The sequence below is a fragment of the Bos javanicus genome, chromosome 4, assembly GCF_032452875.1.
Source record: "Bos javanicus breed banteng chromosome 4, ARS-OSU_banteng_1.0, whole genome shotgun sequence".
Taxonomy (NCBI): Eukaryota; Metazoa; Chordata; class Mammalia; order Artiodactyla; family Bovidae; genus Bos; species Bos javanicus.
In genome coordinates, this window is record NC_083871.1 from 16,805,142 (window position 1) to 16,820,436 (window position 15,295).

The 15,295-nt window shown below is 42.2% G+C and overlaps 1 protein-coding gene across 19 annotated transcripts in view; it reads right to left on the bottom strand.

Annotated features, from left to right (window-relative positions):
- Positions 1-15,295, bottom strand: part of ICA1 (islet cell autoantigen 1) — a 163,177-nt gene that overhangs the window by 40,337 nt on the left and 107,545 nt on the right. For all 19 annotated transcript variants that reach the window (XM_061413560.1, XM_061413558.1, XM_061413564.1 and 16 more), the window contains exons 7-8: positions 10,001-10,126; positions 8,787-8,885 (exon numbers count right to left, since the gene is read on the bottom strand). In XM_061413560.1, coding sequence (XP_061269544.1) covers positions 8,787-8,885; positions 10,001-10,126 — 225 coding nt within the window. The remainder of the gene's footprint in view (positions 1-8,786; positions 8,886-10,000; positions 10,127-15,295) is intronic.

Here is a 15,295-nt window from a genome sequence, read left to right on the forward strand (position 1 = left end):
TTCTTGTGACATGTGTGGGTGTGGATGTGTGCTAAGTCCTGTCTGACTCTTTGTAACCCCATGGACTATAGCCCACCAGGCTCTTCTGTCCACGCGATTTCTCAGGCAAGAATACTAGAGTGGGTTTCCATTTCCTACTCCAGGGGATCTTCCTGACACAGAAACGGAACCCGAATCTCCTGCCTTGGCAGGTGGAATCTTTACCACTAGTGCTGATTAACTGAGATAACACTATTGCAGAGTACCAAACTCAAAGTAAGTACTCAAAAGGTGTTTTATCAATGACTTTAAAGATCTAAAAGGGATGCCACGTCTTAAAGGCTCATTTTGTGTTCAGTTCAGTCACTCAGTCATGTCCGACTCTTTGCGAACCCATGGATGGCAGCATGCCAGGCTTCCCTGCTGCTGCTAAGTCACTTCAGTCGTGTCCGACTCTGTGCGACCCCAGAGATGGCAGCCCACCAGGCTCCCCCATCCCTGGGATTCTCCAGGCTTCCCTATCCATCACCAACTCCCAGAGCTTGCTCAAACTCCTGTCTATCAAGTCGGTGATACCATCCAATCATCTCATCCTTTGTCATCCCTTTCTCCTCCTGCCTTCAATCCTTCCCAGCACTAGGGTCTTTTCCAATGAGTCAGTTCTTCGAATCAGGTGGCCAAAGTATTGGAGCTTCAGCTTTAGTATCAGTCCTTTCAATGAATATTCAGGATTGATTTCCTTTAGGATTGACTGGTTTGATCTCCTTGCCATCCAAGGGACACTCAAGAGTCTTCTCTAACACCACAGTTCAAAAGCATCAATTCTTTGGCGCTCAGCCTTCTTTATGGCCCTACTCTCATATCCATACATGACTACTAGATGAACCTTTGTTGGCAAAGTAATGTTTCTGCTTTTTATTATGCTATCTAGGTTGGTCATAGCTTTTCTTCCAAGCAGCAGGTGTCTTTTTATTTCATGGCTGCAGTCACCATCTGCAGTGATTTTGGAGCCCAAAAAATGAACTCTGTCACTGTTTCCATTAGTTCCCCATCTATTTGCCATGAAGTGATGGGACCAGATGCCATGATTTTCGTGTTCTGAATGTTGGTTTTTAAGCCACCTTTTTCACTCTCCTCTTTCAGTTTCATCAAGCGGCTCTTTGTTTTTCTTCACTTTCAAGGTGGTATCATCTGAGTATCTGAAGTTATTGATATTTCTCCTGGCAATCTTGATTCCCGTTTGTGCTTCATCCAGCCCAGCATTTCGCATGATGTGCTCTGCATATATGTTAAATAAACAGGGTGACAATAAACAGCCCTGACATACTCCTTTCCCAATTTGGAACTAGTTAGTTGTTCCATGTCTGGTTCTAACTGTCACTTCTTGACCTGGGTCAAGCAAAGAAAAACAGATTTCTCAGGAGGCAGATAAGGTGGTCTGGTATTTCTAACTCTTGAAGAATTTTCCACAGTTTGTTGTGATCAACACAGTCAAAGGCTTTGGCATAGTCAATAAAGCAGATGTTTTCTGGAACTCTCTTGCTTTTGTGATGATCCAACGGATGTTGGCAATTTGATCTCTGGTTCCTCTGCCTTTTCTAAATCCACCTTGAACATCTGGAAGTTCTCAGTTCATGTACTGTTGAAGCCTGGCTTGGAAATTTTTGATCATTACTTTGCTAGTGTGTGAGATGAGTGCAATTGTGCTGTAGTTTGAACATTCTTTGGCATTGCCTTTCTTTGGGATTGCAATGAAAACTGATCTATTCCAGTCCTGTGGCCACTGCTGAGTTTTCCAAATTTGTCGACATACTGAGTGCAGCATTTTCACAGCATCATCTTAGGATCTGAAATAGCTCAGCTGGAATTCCATCACCTCCACTAGCTTTGTTCATAGTGATGCTTCCTAAGGCCCACTTGACTTCTCATTCCAGGATGTCTGACTCTAGGTGAGTGATCACACCATCGTGGTAACCTGGGTCATTAAGATCTTTTTTGTATAATTCTTGCCAGCTTTTCTTAATATCTTCTGCTTCTGTTAGGTCCATACTGCTTCTGCCCTTGATTGTGCCCATCTTTGCATGAAATGTTCCCTTGGTATCTCTAATTTTCTTGACGAGACCTCTAGCCTTTCTCATTCTACTGTTTTCCTCTATTTCTTTGCATTGATCACTGAGGAAGGCTTTCTTATCTCTCCTTGCTATTCTTTGGAACTCTGCATTCAGATGGGTATAACTTTCTTTTCTCCTTTGTCTTTCACTTCTCTTCTTTTCTCAGCTATTTGTAAGGCCTCCTCAGACAACCATTTTGCCTTTTTGCATTTCTTTTTCTTGGGGATGGTCTCAATCCCTGCATCCTGTACAATGTCATGAACCTCTGTCCATAGTTCTTCAGGCACTCTATCGGATCTAATCCCTTCAATCTGTGACTTCCACTGTATAATTCTAAGGGATTTGATTTAGGTCATACCTGAATGGTCTAGTGGTTTTCCCTACTTTCTTCAATTTAAGTCTGAATTTGGCAATAAGGAGTTCATGATATGAGCCACAGTCAGCTCCCAGTCTTGTTTTTGCTGACTATATAGAGCTTCTCCATCTTCGGCTGCAAAGAATATACTCGATCTGATTTCGGTGTTGACCATCTGGTGATGTCCATGTGCAGTCTTCTCTTGTGTGGTTGGAAGAGGGTTTTTACCAGTGCGTTCTCTTGGCAAAACTCCTTTAGCCTTTGCCCTGCTTCATTCTGTACTCCACGTGTTAAGTGAATTCTATGTCTCACACATCTCCGAAAATGCAGATAAACACTGTCATTCTGATTTCCCGAAATGGACACAGAGACCCAGGGAAAGTGAAATAACTTGCTTAAGGCCAGTCAACCATTCGCAAGTAGAGACAATATTTGAATCTAGGTCTTTACAATTCTACAACTAGTTAAGAAATTATATAGGATGGCCAAGCCAAGAATATTTACTGAACTCCCTTTTCATCTAAAGTGCCCATGAGATGGAGAGGACTTCATTCCAAATTGTAAAGGAAGGGCCATGGGTTCCAGGCACCCGAAGACTGACATATAAAAGATGCTTTTCATTTTCAAAAGAATACTTCAAAGTGCTATTTTTAATTGAAGGTTTAGAACTGTACTTTTAAGATGTTGTACTGTACTTTTAAAGCTTTAAAATGTCTCTGTGTGTATGTATTTGTCTGTGCTGGGTCTTCACTGCTGCCCGGGCTTTTCTCTAGTTGTGGGCAATGGGGGCTGCTCGCCAGTTGTGGTGTGCGGGCTTCTCACTGCAGTGGCTTCTCCTGTTGCAGAGCAGGGGCTCGAGGGCACACGGGCTTCAGTAGCTGTGGCGAACGGGCTCAGCTGCCCTGCAGCATATGGGATCATCCCGGTTCAGGGATCGAACTTGTGTCCCCAGCACTGGAAGGCGGACTCTTTTACCACTACACCAACAGGGAAGCCCCACAGAGGTAATTTTTATAAGTGGCAATTCTGCTTTCTCTGCCCTCCTGCCTCGTGGCCAGAAGGCCAACTGGAAGAAGTACCATGTGACAGAGTACAAGAAACATAAGCATCTCTGTTCCCAGGATCTACCACGTACTGACCATGTGGCCTTGGGCACATTACTAGACCTTTCTGAGCTTCGGTTTCCTCATTTGAAACATGGGAACAAGAACAAGTATGCCCACTTCCCCAAGGCTATTTTGAGGATTAACTAAAATATAGTTATTTTATATACGCACTTTCTATATGTCAATGCTGAACCTAACAGTATTATTCATTATGAGATCCAACCTTGGTACATTAGAGTCACACGTACCATGACAAATTCCCCTAGACACTACTGCCCTTCACCCTTAGTAGAGTGCCTGGCATAAAGTAACTATGCACACAATGACGATATTCTTTCCTTTTCCCTCAAGGAAAAGCTGGAAAATGAGAAGAGATGGGGGCTGGAGAAACATCCTGCTGTTGTGAACAGGGCCTGGGCTACCAGCTGCCTGGAAGGACCAATGTCAGTCACAGGATGGGAAGGATGAATGGATGAGCAGCCACGCCTGGGCTTGTCCAGCTCCGATTTCAGTGGTAGCCGTGGTCAGTCTCTCTGCCGCTCCTCTCCAGGTGACCCAGCTGCATCCCAATTTGCTGTTTGCAATGATCTGGTCTGGAGCAGCTTGGGGGAAAACATTGTTCTGCTAAATGCTGTGTAAAATAATGACACTGAGAGAATACTTGAAAGTCTAAAAGGATATTCTGGATGTTTGCCACGAGTAATTGCCATGTTGAGGCTGGCAACTAAAATTGCATCGCAAAGATATTTACCCAATTTTCATAAAAACTATTATGGCTTTATTTTCAAAGCAAGTAACTACAGAGCCATGTGGCTTGTCAGTAAATGCTCAAGTGATTAACTGAGAAATGTGGAGGTGGGTGGAAGAAGGCTGTTAGGCATACAGATTGGAGAAAAACAAAATTTAGAAAAAGATGTTTTTTGAATTGTGAGAGCTGAAAGCATTTCATGCTCCAGAATGATGATCCATATAATCACGCTAAGTCCTTGACCCCAGGAGAGAAAGGAGGGAACACTGGCACATCTGTTTCAATGGTTATTTTTGAACATGCACAGTTAGGTTTTCAAATTCAGGTTTCCTTAAACTCTTGGCACAGAACAAGGCCGGCTGCAAAGGTAAAGTGCATTTTTTAGTATTAGCCCTGTTTCGGGGGTGGGAAGTCCTCCTACCTTTCCAGGGTGCAGGCTGGCCTGCCCTCTCCTGGTGGGGATGACCTGAGCCAAGACCAGAGCCTGCAGGGCAGAAGGGCTGCAGGGGTGTCCTGGGGAGCAGGGAGGGAGGAGGTTGGTTTCCCTGGGCAAGGTCTGTGAGGCCTACTATCCCACTGCTATTCACAGCCTTGCCTGTGCAAAACTAATAATGCACAGGGAGCAAGGAAGTAGCTGAGGGCTTCCCTAGGGCCTCAGTGGTAAAGACTCAGTCCTCCAATGCAGGAGACATGGGTTCGATCCCTGGGTTGGGAAGATCCCCTGGTGAAGGGCATGGCAATTTCCACTCCAGTATTCTTGCCTGGAAAATCCCATGGACAGAGGAGCCTGGTGGGTCGCACAGAGTCAAAAAGGACCGAGTGACTAAACGACGATAACAACACAATAAAGACAGTACCTGAAACTGGGCTATAGAACCTGACAACCGCAACAGACCCTTCTGTACTGATACTGCCAATGGCTGTTTCCTGGACCTATTCGTGCACTCATGCTAAGTCACTGCAGTTGTGTCAGAGTCTTTGCAATGCCATGAACTGTAGCTGCCAGGCTCCTCTGTCTGTTGGATTCTTCAGGCAAGAATCCTGGAGTGGGTTGCCATTTCCTTCTCCCGGGGATCTTCCCAACCCAGGGATGGAACTGGTGTCTCTTACGTCTCCTACATTGGCAGCTGGGTTCTTTACCCCTAGCACCACCTGGGAAGCCCCTTCTGGACCTATTAAAGAATGTTTAATAAGTACATCCCTACCATCCCCACCATGGGCTCCTGGTGCTACCATGGAGGCTGCCACTCCCGTGAAAACCACCACCACCACCACCACATGGCCGGGCAGGGCAGAGCTGGACCCAGGCTGTGCTCCCACATACTTTGCTTTATCCCATTATCAGAGTCTAAGACTGTCTCCTCCCCCAAACCCTGGAATGGGGTACACCACAGGAATACACTCTGCTACTATTTCCATTCAATATAGGTCCTCAGCCCTTCCCAAATACAAATACAGAAGGACATGCCTTCCCTTTAACCAGTATCTCCCAGGGAGCCTGTCCATGTCTCCAAAGGCCCCACTGATTACTCTCTGTAAAGACAATTGACTCAGTCCATGTGTCAGCATGCCAGAGAGCAGAGACAAGGCCAGGATTTCAGATTTTCCAAAGAAAAGCCACTTGACTCCTAAGGGCTTTTTTTTTTCTTTTTATGTTTTAATTTTTTTTTTCTCCCTGACGCCTGTTCTGGATCTGTAGGGAGATGTGTAAGTCAGTGACATCCTGAAAGGATGAAGCAAACGTGACCACATCTGAAGGCTGGTAATTGAAGACGGGTACTGCTTTCCTACAGACAGCATTTCTTGTACTTTTTGCCCCCAAAAGCTTTAAACTCTTGGTCTAAATTACTTTCTCTAAAAAAGCTTTCAAGATAGGGCTAGTCACATTCCATTCCTCTCCCCATGACTTAATAACTTTTACCATGTAAAAAACCTTCCCAGGTGATTTGGAATCAGTATAAAATGAACACATCAGTGACGATTACTCATGCAAAACATGTATGTTTAGTAACATTGTAATGAACCAATAAAGATTTATTGTTTGAAAATATGAGATTAGGGAATTGCTTCTTTTATTGGAAACCACTCAAAAGACAATTTCTCAACTCTCAGTTTGAGTTGTTACCATTATTAGATTAACAGGGTTTTTAAAAAATAAAATTTTAAGACTAAATTTTCCTTAAGGTTAAAATGCTACAAAAATTTATTTATCATAAAATTAGAATGACAAAGGAATATGTCAATAAGCATAGAATCAAGATAATCACACCAGGCCTGAGTAAAAATGTCGTAGCGGTTATTCCATAAAACAGTACTACAAAATATTCCTAAAATATCAAAATAGTCACTTGGAAAATTTTCAAGTTGTGTGAGATAGAGACTCTGTTCACTTTTATAAAGAAAATATAAATATAAAAATATTATGTAAGAAAGAATTACACCTATTTTCTAGAGAAAGGCTTATAAGAAATAAAACCTGAACTCCTGGCATGTGAGTTTCATCCCTGTAATTCTGTAACAGAAGACTCTCTGCTCTAAACAGGATGCACCGACTGTTTAACACATTCATTATCATCCTTCATCAAGCATAAAACTAACAGTCAGGAAATACAGCTGCAATGGCACAATTACCAACACACTCGGAATACGCCCTGCAGCAAAGAAAGCAAATGAGTTGCTTTTCATTAACAGAGCTTGGCACACCTCTCCAAAGACATTGTTTTCTTTCCAGCCAGTGTCTCAAAAGGCACTTCAGGGGCTATTTGCTTAGGTAAATCCAGGGAACAAGTAAATCATGAAAATATTTAAATTTCAAAATATTCATTATCGATATACAGTGCCATTCATATGTGTGTGTATACACACACACACGTGTGTGTATATACAATATATGTAGATATATCAACATATGTATTGAAAGATGACTTGATCAAGTCAAAATCTTTATATAAAAGACTTTGTATTTTTAAAACATTATTAGTGCAAGAGGGTTGGTAAATCAGGTTGTAGTCCATATTTGAGTGTGACACATAGGTGTTCTTGGTCTTCATTCTCACAGTCTGCGGCATACAATATGATATGCAACATGCCTCCATCTAGGCGGTAATGGGCTGGGTAATAACAGGGTTCTATTATATGGGTTTGAGTCCATATAAAGAAAATAATTAGCTACTAGCTTCAGATTCTAATATAACATGTCATCATTGAAAGCTTAGATGAATAGCCTTCTAAAGAGGTAATAAAAGCACACTTTATTTGGTTGACTCTGGACACTTAACATTCTTATAATCTTATTACACCTTAACATATGTATTACTCCTACTGAATTTATATTATAATTAAACTGTTACTTAAACCGTAATTTAAGGAAGGCCTGGGGGATGTAAAAGGCAACGGGTAATCATCTGCCCCAAATATTTTGAATTATATCCTAAAGCATGGCCACCAGACTTTCACTAAATTCTCTGCCCAGAAATCCTCTAGCATAATCAACACAGTCCTCTTTGCAGGAAAAATATCACAGAAAAATTTAAGGAGTTGAATTTTCCTCAACACAGGAGGCCAGGGATACACAGGGTTACTACTGTCTTAGTACTTCTGTAGATATGGTGACATTATGAACATCTCAAAATCAAAGAGGTGTTTTAAGGCAACAAATAAAAAGAAAAAAAGTAAAAACTTCCTAATGTTGTGTTAAGCCAAGTGATGAGACCTACTTACAAACTGCCTGAAAAATTAAAAGGAAGGTATTTTCAAGATGAAGTTTAATGAGTTCTTTCCTGATCTCTTCCTTTCAAAGATATTAATCTGACCTGGCAACGAAGCACCCAGCGTTCTGTCACCATTCTGAAAGTTCTTCTAGAATCTAAATCACTTCCTTATCTCAATATATTTTCACCCGCAGCAACCATCAGAGAGCAAAATGACTCCACCTTCAGTTGTGATGCTGAGAACCTGACATTTTGAAAGCATTCCTTTTGGGTTGAGAAATCACTGAGTTTAATATTGCTGCTTCAGTTAGGAAATATGATTGCAGCGTTAGGAAAAAGTTATATTCTATATGGGCTGGTACTCACAGAATAAAATATTTGTTAGAGGAGAAAAAAGAAAATACTTTCCTATGTGAATATATTTTAATGAGTAAAAGGTAACACAGTGTACTAGGCTTGCATCATCTTTTCTTCAGCAACAGCAAACAAGTACTTTAAAGGGAGCTGGGCCAATCACTAGGCTCAGGATCACCACAATTCATCTCCCAGTCACAAGTACCAAGGTTCAACCTGTGGTTTTGGATGCTTGTGGCTTTTGTTGTACTGAATACTGATAGGATAAAAAAGATTCTACTGGTGAAGGGCGGGGGCATAATTATCTCTTTGACATTAAGAGTCTGTCATAATAATGATGCTTGCTTCAATGTACATTGCTGGTGATAGAAATAAGACTTGAGTTTTTATAAGATTTTCTAATGGACTTTCTAGCTTTCATACCTTTAACGTGGTAAATTCATATGGCTGATAACCCCTGAAGCTCTCATGGATGGCTGCCATAGTGTGAGAAGTTTTCTCCCAAAAATGAAGCAGAGTGGTCTGTAAAGAAAGACAGTAAAGCCATTAGCATTTGAAATGCCTCAGATCTAGTCATGGGCCCTAGAAGAAGTGTGTCCATCTGTGGCTTTCAAGGTCTTCTCAAATACGATTTTGACTCACCTCTGCAGCCTCGTCTCCTATCACACCTCTACTCACACCCTGTATTTCAGCCAAACGTCATGGCTCCCTGTCCCCTTATAGCTCACACTGCTCCACCCCTTAGGAGGCTCTCCTCTCCATTCTCTTTGTACTCATCTCACCCGATCCATCCTCCAAAACCCAGGGCTGGTCAATGACAATGGACTTTTGTGATCCCTCACCTGATTCCATGTTTCCCTCTTCAAGCCTCCACTGGATTTTTGGTGGATCTCATTTCACTTAGCACACCCTGTTCTGTCTTTGAGGCAGAGAAAATATAGTCAGATGTTACTGTCTCTGACTTCCTTTCTAAACTCCAAATTCCCTGAGGACAGGAAATCTGGTCTTCTCCATTGTATATAACCTACAACCCCCAGAGTCTTCCTCCCACACTCAGTTGTCGCTCCACAGTACAGCTGATAGATGCAAGTGCCATCCTGAGGGAACGCAGAGGCAATAAGGAGACAAAAGCAAGTTCATTAGATTATGACAACCTAAGAGGAAGTGACCGTGGCGTGAGAATCACAGGCAACAATGCTGAGAGAGTTCAGAGGCAGCTTACTGAAGGAGGTAACACATTGTTGGTACATCAAACGAGTGGAATTTGGGAAGGTACAAGTGGAAAGGGAGGGCACTCAGGCAGAAGGAACCACCTAAATAAATGCAGGGAAGTGGGGAATTACAGTGTATGCTCAGGGAACAGCTAATATTCAGTCTGATTAACTGTAGGATGAATCCCATGGATACAGAAGGCTGGCAGGCTACAGGCCATAGGGTTGCAGAGTCGGACATGACTGAGGCAACTTTAGACACAGCACAGGATGCTAAGAAGGAGAGATGCGGGAGGAAAATTATGACAAAGGCAATCAGAACTTCCTCATGCCCAAATCATACTTTGGGTTCAAACCCCATTTTTCCGCTATCTAAAGCTTGTCACATTCTTGTTTCATTGCGACAAACATTTTTCACTTTGTTACCTGGTATGTTGCTAGCATATGAGACAAGAGATTGCATCTGCTCGCTCCAAGAAGATCCACTTTTTGACACACATCCATCTTCAATTTGTCAAAGCTTTTTTTGGCAAGGCGAACTTGTGTCTGCACCTATGAAAGTAGAAAGAGAATTTCTGACCCACTCAAATTCAAATTTTTGAGTGATAAAGATTTGTCCATGAAAAAATACCAATAGCAGGATTATCTCTTTCAAATTTTCAAAACACTTTTGAAAATTCCAGGCAAGTGAGAAAACCCTATAATATCCATCCTTTACTTCCAAAGGACCCAAATGACAGTATTGTATATCATGATTTTACAGCAGATGTACTATCCTGAGAATATTTTTCTCAGTCGAATGTTAGAATTTCTCTCCTCTCAAGGCATTCACAAACCGACCATGGTGGGGAGAAGTCTGGAAACTCACAGGGTGGTGAGAGGACAATGTTTTCCCCATTGTTTTCCTGTGGTTCTTTGAAGCTGACGTCCCCATATACTCTTCATTACCTTCCTCTAAAATAAACATTTTACATAACGTGGTACATTTATTAAAAAAATATGAAATTAACACGGATACAATCTTATTAACTAAACAACAGATGTTATTCAGATTTCACCAGCTTTTTCACTATCTTTTTTTTTTCCTGTCTCGAGATCCAATCTAGGATACCACATAGGAAATTGTGATGCAGTCCAAAAAACTATCCCCACAGATAAACCTTCAATGTTCTATAATTGTGTATGTACCCAAGTAATCTTCCATCCATCCCTACGCCATGTATCAGTAGTAATTCAGGGATGGAGGTGGGGATAAGGGAGATTTCAGAAATGTTTATTCTACATATTATTTGATAATAAAATAGAAAGTTTTAAAAATTTAATACAGTTACAGTACAAACAGTAGAGTCAAAATTTCCTCTTTAGCTAACCTGAAGCATCAACACATCCAACTTTAACAGGGAAGTTAGTCACATACTAATTTATCTCAGATAATTCATGCAGTTGTAGTGACCAGATAGGTAACTGGGAGTTGGGAATAATGCTGACTTGTGAATGGCAGCTCTTTCATCACAGGATACTCGGGTAGGGGGTGGGGTGGGGACTTGAGGGTGATGTCTGCCTTAATCACCATTAGATGATTAGCACCTAGCAACCTCGCACAAAGCAGGTGTTGAACAGATATCTGGTGACTGAATGAAGCAAATTTCCAGACCATTTCAAATGGTAAAGTGCCTGAGTGCCATTTTAAAGTAGAACCTTGAGAACAGTCTTAAAAGTAATAATTTTTATATAAAAATAAACATGAAGGTCATGTGATTTAGATTATAATAACTTTTCCCACTAATAATCTATATTTGCAGGTTTCAAAATTATAGGGCATTATATAATAATAGTAGCCACTGATACAGTAGCTATCATTCATAATAACATAAGATTGAAAACAATTTAGCAATAGATATAATTCACAATGAATACAATTGGTATTCATTGAACCAACTGAACAATTGATACAATTAATACAATTCACTCATCACATACCAGCCTTATTCTGTTAGCCTCTGTATTGCCCTATCTGACTGCTGAGAAGAAGAGGCTTTGTCAGAAGACTTAACTGACCCACAGAGCTGGCATTCTAGATTAGCCTGCCTGACTCCAAAGCTGCACCATCTGTCCCCTGCCCCACAAACAACTTCCACAACTTCTTGCAAAAAAGCTCAAAATTATGATTCTACCCAGAAACACATGTTTTCCTGTAGATGTCTATGGAACTGGAAAATAATCAGGCAATCCATTTAATATCATATTGACAGAATCAATGCCCTATATGAATAGGGTCTTGTTTCGATAGCTGTGTAAAGCATTTCCTAAGAATTTCTCTGTATTCCTAGTCAATAGAGTTTGGAAACCCAGCAAATAGAAGCCATCAAGCTCCCCTCAAGCCACACCGTGAGCTTAAACCCAGAACGCAATCATTCCTCGCTATGGAATGGACAGACTCCAGGGAAAACTACGGGAGCGCGCAAGCTGTAAAAAGTTAGGATGATGTGTTAAATATCAGCGATTTTCTGCCTTCCTTGGAGAACAGTAAGGATGATACAAAAAAGAAAACCCTAGTTCCTGAAGGGAGAAGTGGGAGAGTGTGGAGGCAAAGATGTTTAAGCAGCAGAGAGTTCCACTGCAGGTGCCCTCTGGTTCACTCGAGGCTAGACCCGGGAAGAACCCTTCAGCAGGGATCCTGAGAGGCATCTGTCCTACCCTTTCCTTCTGAAGGGGGAGGAAATAACTCCAGGTGTGAGCGTTCATGCATGCATTCATTAAACACATACTTAGTGTGAGAGAGCTTCTTCTACGTCAGGACCAGTGTTAGGCACTGGGAGGTCTGTAAAGGAATAAGACATATGGCAGGTGGTTAAAAAATACTTAAGGATGAGTGCACAGAGGCACAGGCTCCTCCAGTCTTTTAGAGATGATGGACAAGTCAGCAACTGTATTTAATGCAATGGGAGAAGTACAGCAGAACTGAGTGAAGACAGAGGCAGCACAGACAAAGAGCTGATTAATGCTGAGGGTGGCAGGGGTTGGGGTACACCGATGGTCTCCCCAACTACAGGCCTCCCTGTTATCCACACCCTTAGCCCTGAGACCCTGGAGTCTCCGCCCACTCTGACACTGGGCATGGTGTGTGACCTCCTTTGGCCAATGGGCGAGATGGGATGAAACTGGAAGCTTGGGGAAAAAAAAATGCTAGCATGCTTCCACTTTCTCTCTCCCTTCTCTGAGACTGCCGTGAGAACATGCCCCGGCCAACCTGAGAATGTGCCTGGGCTGGCCAACTGAAGTGATGCTGAGGCTTGTGAATGCAAGAGACATGAGGAGGTAAACCCAGCGGTCGTAAGAGATCAGCTGTTGGCCAGCTGATCCCCAGATATCTGAGCGAGGCCAGCTATGATCAGCCGAGCCTCTCCCCTCCCCATAGTTGACCAAAGACTCATGCGTGAGCCCAGCAGAGACCAGAAGCACCTTGCTAACTCACAGACCAATGAGCAGTAAGAAATGCTCACTGTGTTAAGCCACTGAGTGTTACAGTTGTTTGTTTCATAGCATCACTATGACCACGTTGTCATCGTTTAGTTGCTAAGCTGTATCCAACTTGCGACCCCATGGGCTCTCCATGAGATTCTCTGGGCAAGAAGACTAGAGTGGCTTGCCACTTCCTTCCCTAGGGGAATCTTCTCTACCCAGGAATCGAACCCACGGCTCCTGCTGTGTCTCCTGCATTGCAGGCAGGTTCTTTACTGCTGAGCCACTGATATAAACTGTGAGTTGGGGGATAATGAAGACCACATTATTAGGGGGGATATCTGAATATATCTGATATCTGGGTCTTAAGTCATGACTAGGAGTAACTACCAGGTAGACACAAGGCTGGCCTGTTAAGGCAGAGGTTCTAGATTTTTCTAATTAAATGCAAATAACTTTATTGTGGGATGTGAATTTTGCTTTTTCCTTTACATTAACATAATAAGTTACACATAGATATTCTTTTATCCTGGAAGAAAACTTATTTCTTTTGCTTATAACACAAGGCTCATGAATTAAACACTGAAATGTGCCCTAATTTAATTGTCTGAATTCTGTAAAGTAATTTTAGAAACCTAGAAGACGACTTCAACACTTTACTCAGTGAGTTCTGAAAGGCCATTTGCTTTGTGTGTCAACAATGATTATTAAAATACTTAATGCACTGCTGAGTTTCCAAATGCTGAGCTCCTTCCCTGCCAAACAAGAAGGATGTGACACTGCTGGGCATCGTGAATACGGCAAAGTTCATTTAATATTTTGTGTTCCATGTCTGTTCTCTAAAACACATCCCTAGTTTGCTGCCCGAGGACAAAACACCAAGAACACAGGTGAGCACAGGCCACATCGAGAGTCTAATATCATGTGTCTCCACTAGGACTTAAGTGACAATGTTTTATTATTCCTTTCAATCCCAAATAAATTATTTTCAATTACATAAACATCTTGAGGAGCTCCTGTGGTTTTCAAGGTTCTTTAAAAAAATCTTCAAATCAATGTATCTTTTCTGATTTCTTAATTTTATTCCTGTTGCCCCCCACTCTGTCCTCTTACTCTCCAAACTCTAGGGAATGATCACATATATTAGATCCTCTTTAGCATGGGTCCTGCCCTCCCAAGGCTGAAAAAATACAATTCACCAGAAAAAGGAGTAATGTCTTGCATGCCAAAACGACAGGGCATTTTCTCTGTACTTACATTTCCTAACCTGAAATTCTACCTCTTAGCCCCAACTTGAACTGCTTATGACGAAGCCAAAGCTATTCATACTCAGTGCAGTCTGGCTTATCCATTCAGTGGGAAAGGTCTTCATATTACTCCACAACCACATCATTTGAGGGTAGCTTCGCATTTTGTCCTAGTGTTTTCTTTCCTTTAAAAGTAAAATAAAGCTAACTCCCCATCTTACTCTTACTTTGACATTATCTTCTAGAAGATGGCTTTGCCTCTCTCTCTATTCAATCATTTATCAAACATTTACTGAGTATCTTCCATGCGCTGATAGCAGTGAGCAAAATGGAGGCCTCATGATGCTAGTTCAAGGGGCATTTTCATATCAGTGAGGAAATAACAGAGTGAAGTGACTCGAAGGAAAGTCACACAGTTCCGTAAGAATGATTTACCCAGAGATCCGATTGAGAGGCTGTTCTCCTGGGAGGTGGGACTCAAGCTCTCTCCTGAAGGACTGAGCATGAGAAGCCATGCAAGGAGAGAGAGCTCCAGCAGAGGGGAGAGCATGTGCAAAGGACTGGGGTGGAGGGCAGTAAGACAGGTCCCAGAAAACTAGTGTGGCTGGATCGCTGAGAGCAGAGAGGTGGTATGAGACGAGGCAAGAGAGGCGGCTGGGGCACAGCTCAGGGTCTTGTGGGTGTGCTCAGTATTTCAGTTTCTATCCCGGGGCTTCCACGCAGCACTAGTGGTAAAGAGTTGCCTTCTGATGCAAGAGACGCGGGTTTGATCCCTGGGTCAGGAAGATCCCCTGGAGGAGGAAATGGCAACCCACTCCAGTAATGCTGCCTGGAGAATTACATGGACAGAGGAGCCTGGCGTTTATCCTGGGTGTATCAAATGCATTTTCTTTTTTTTCAAAATGCATTTTTAACCTATGATGATTTTATTGAGACATAACCCCAATGTAAGTTGAGGAAGACCTGTGTGTCTTTGACGCTGCAGCTTGATGGTTAATATAAGCAGTATTTT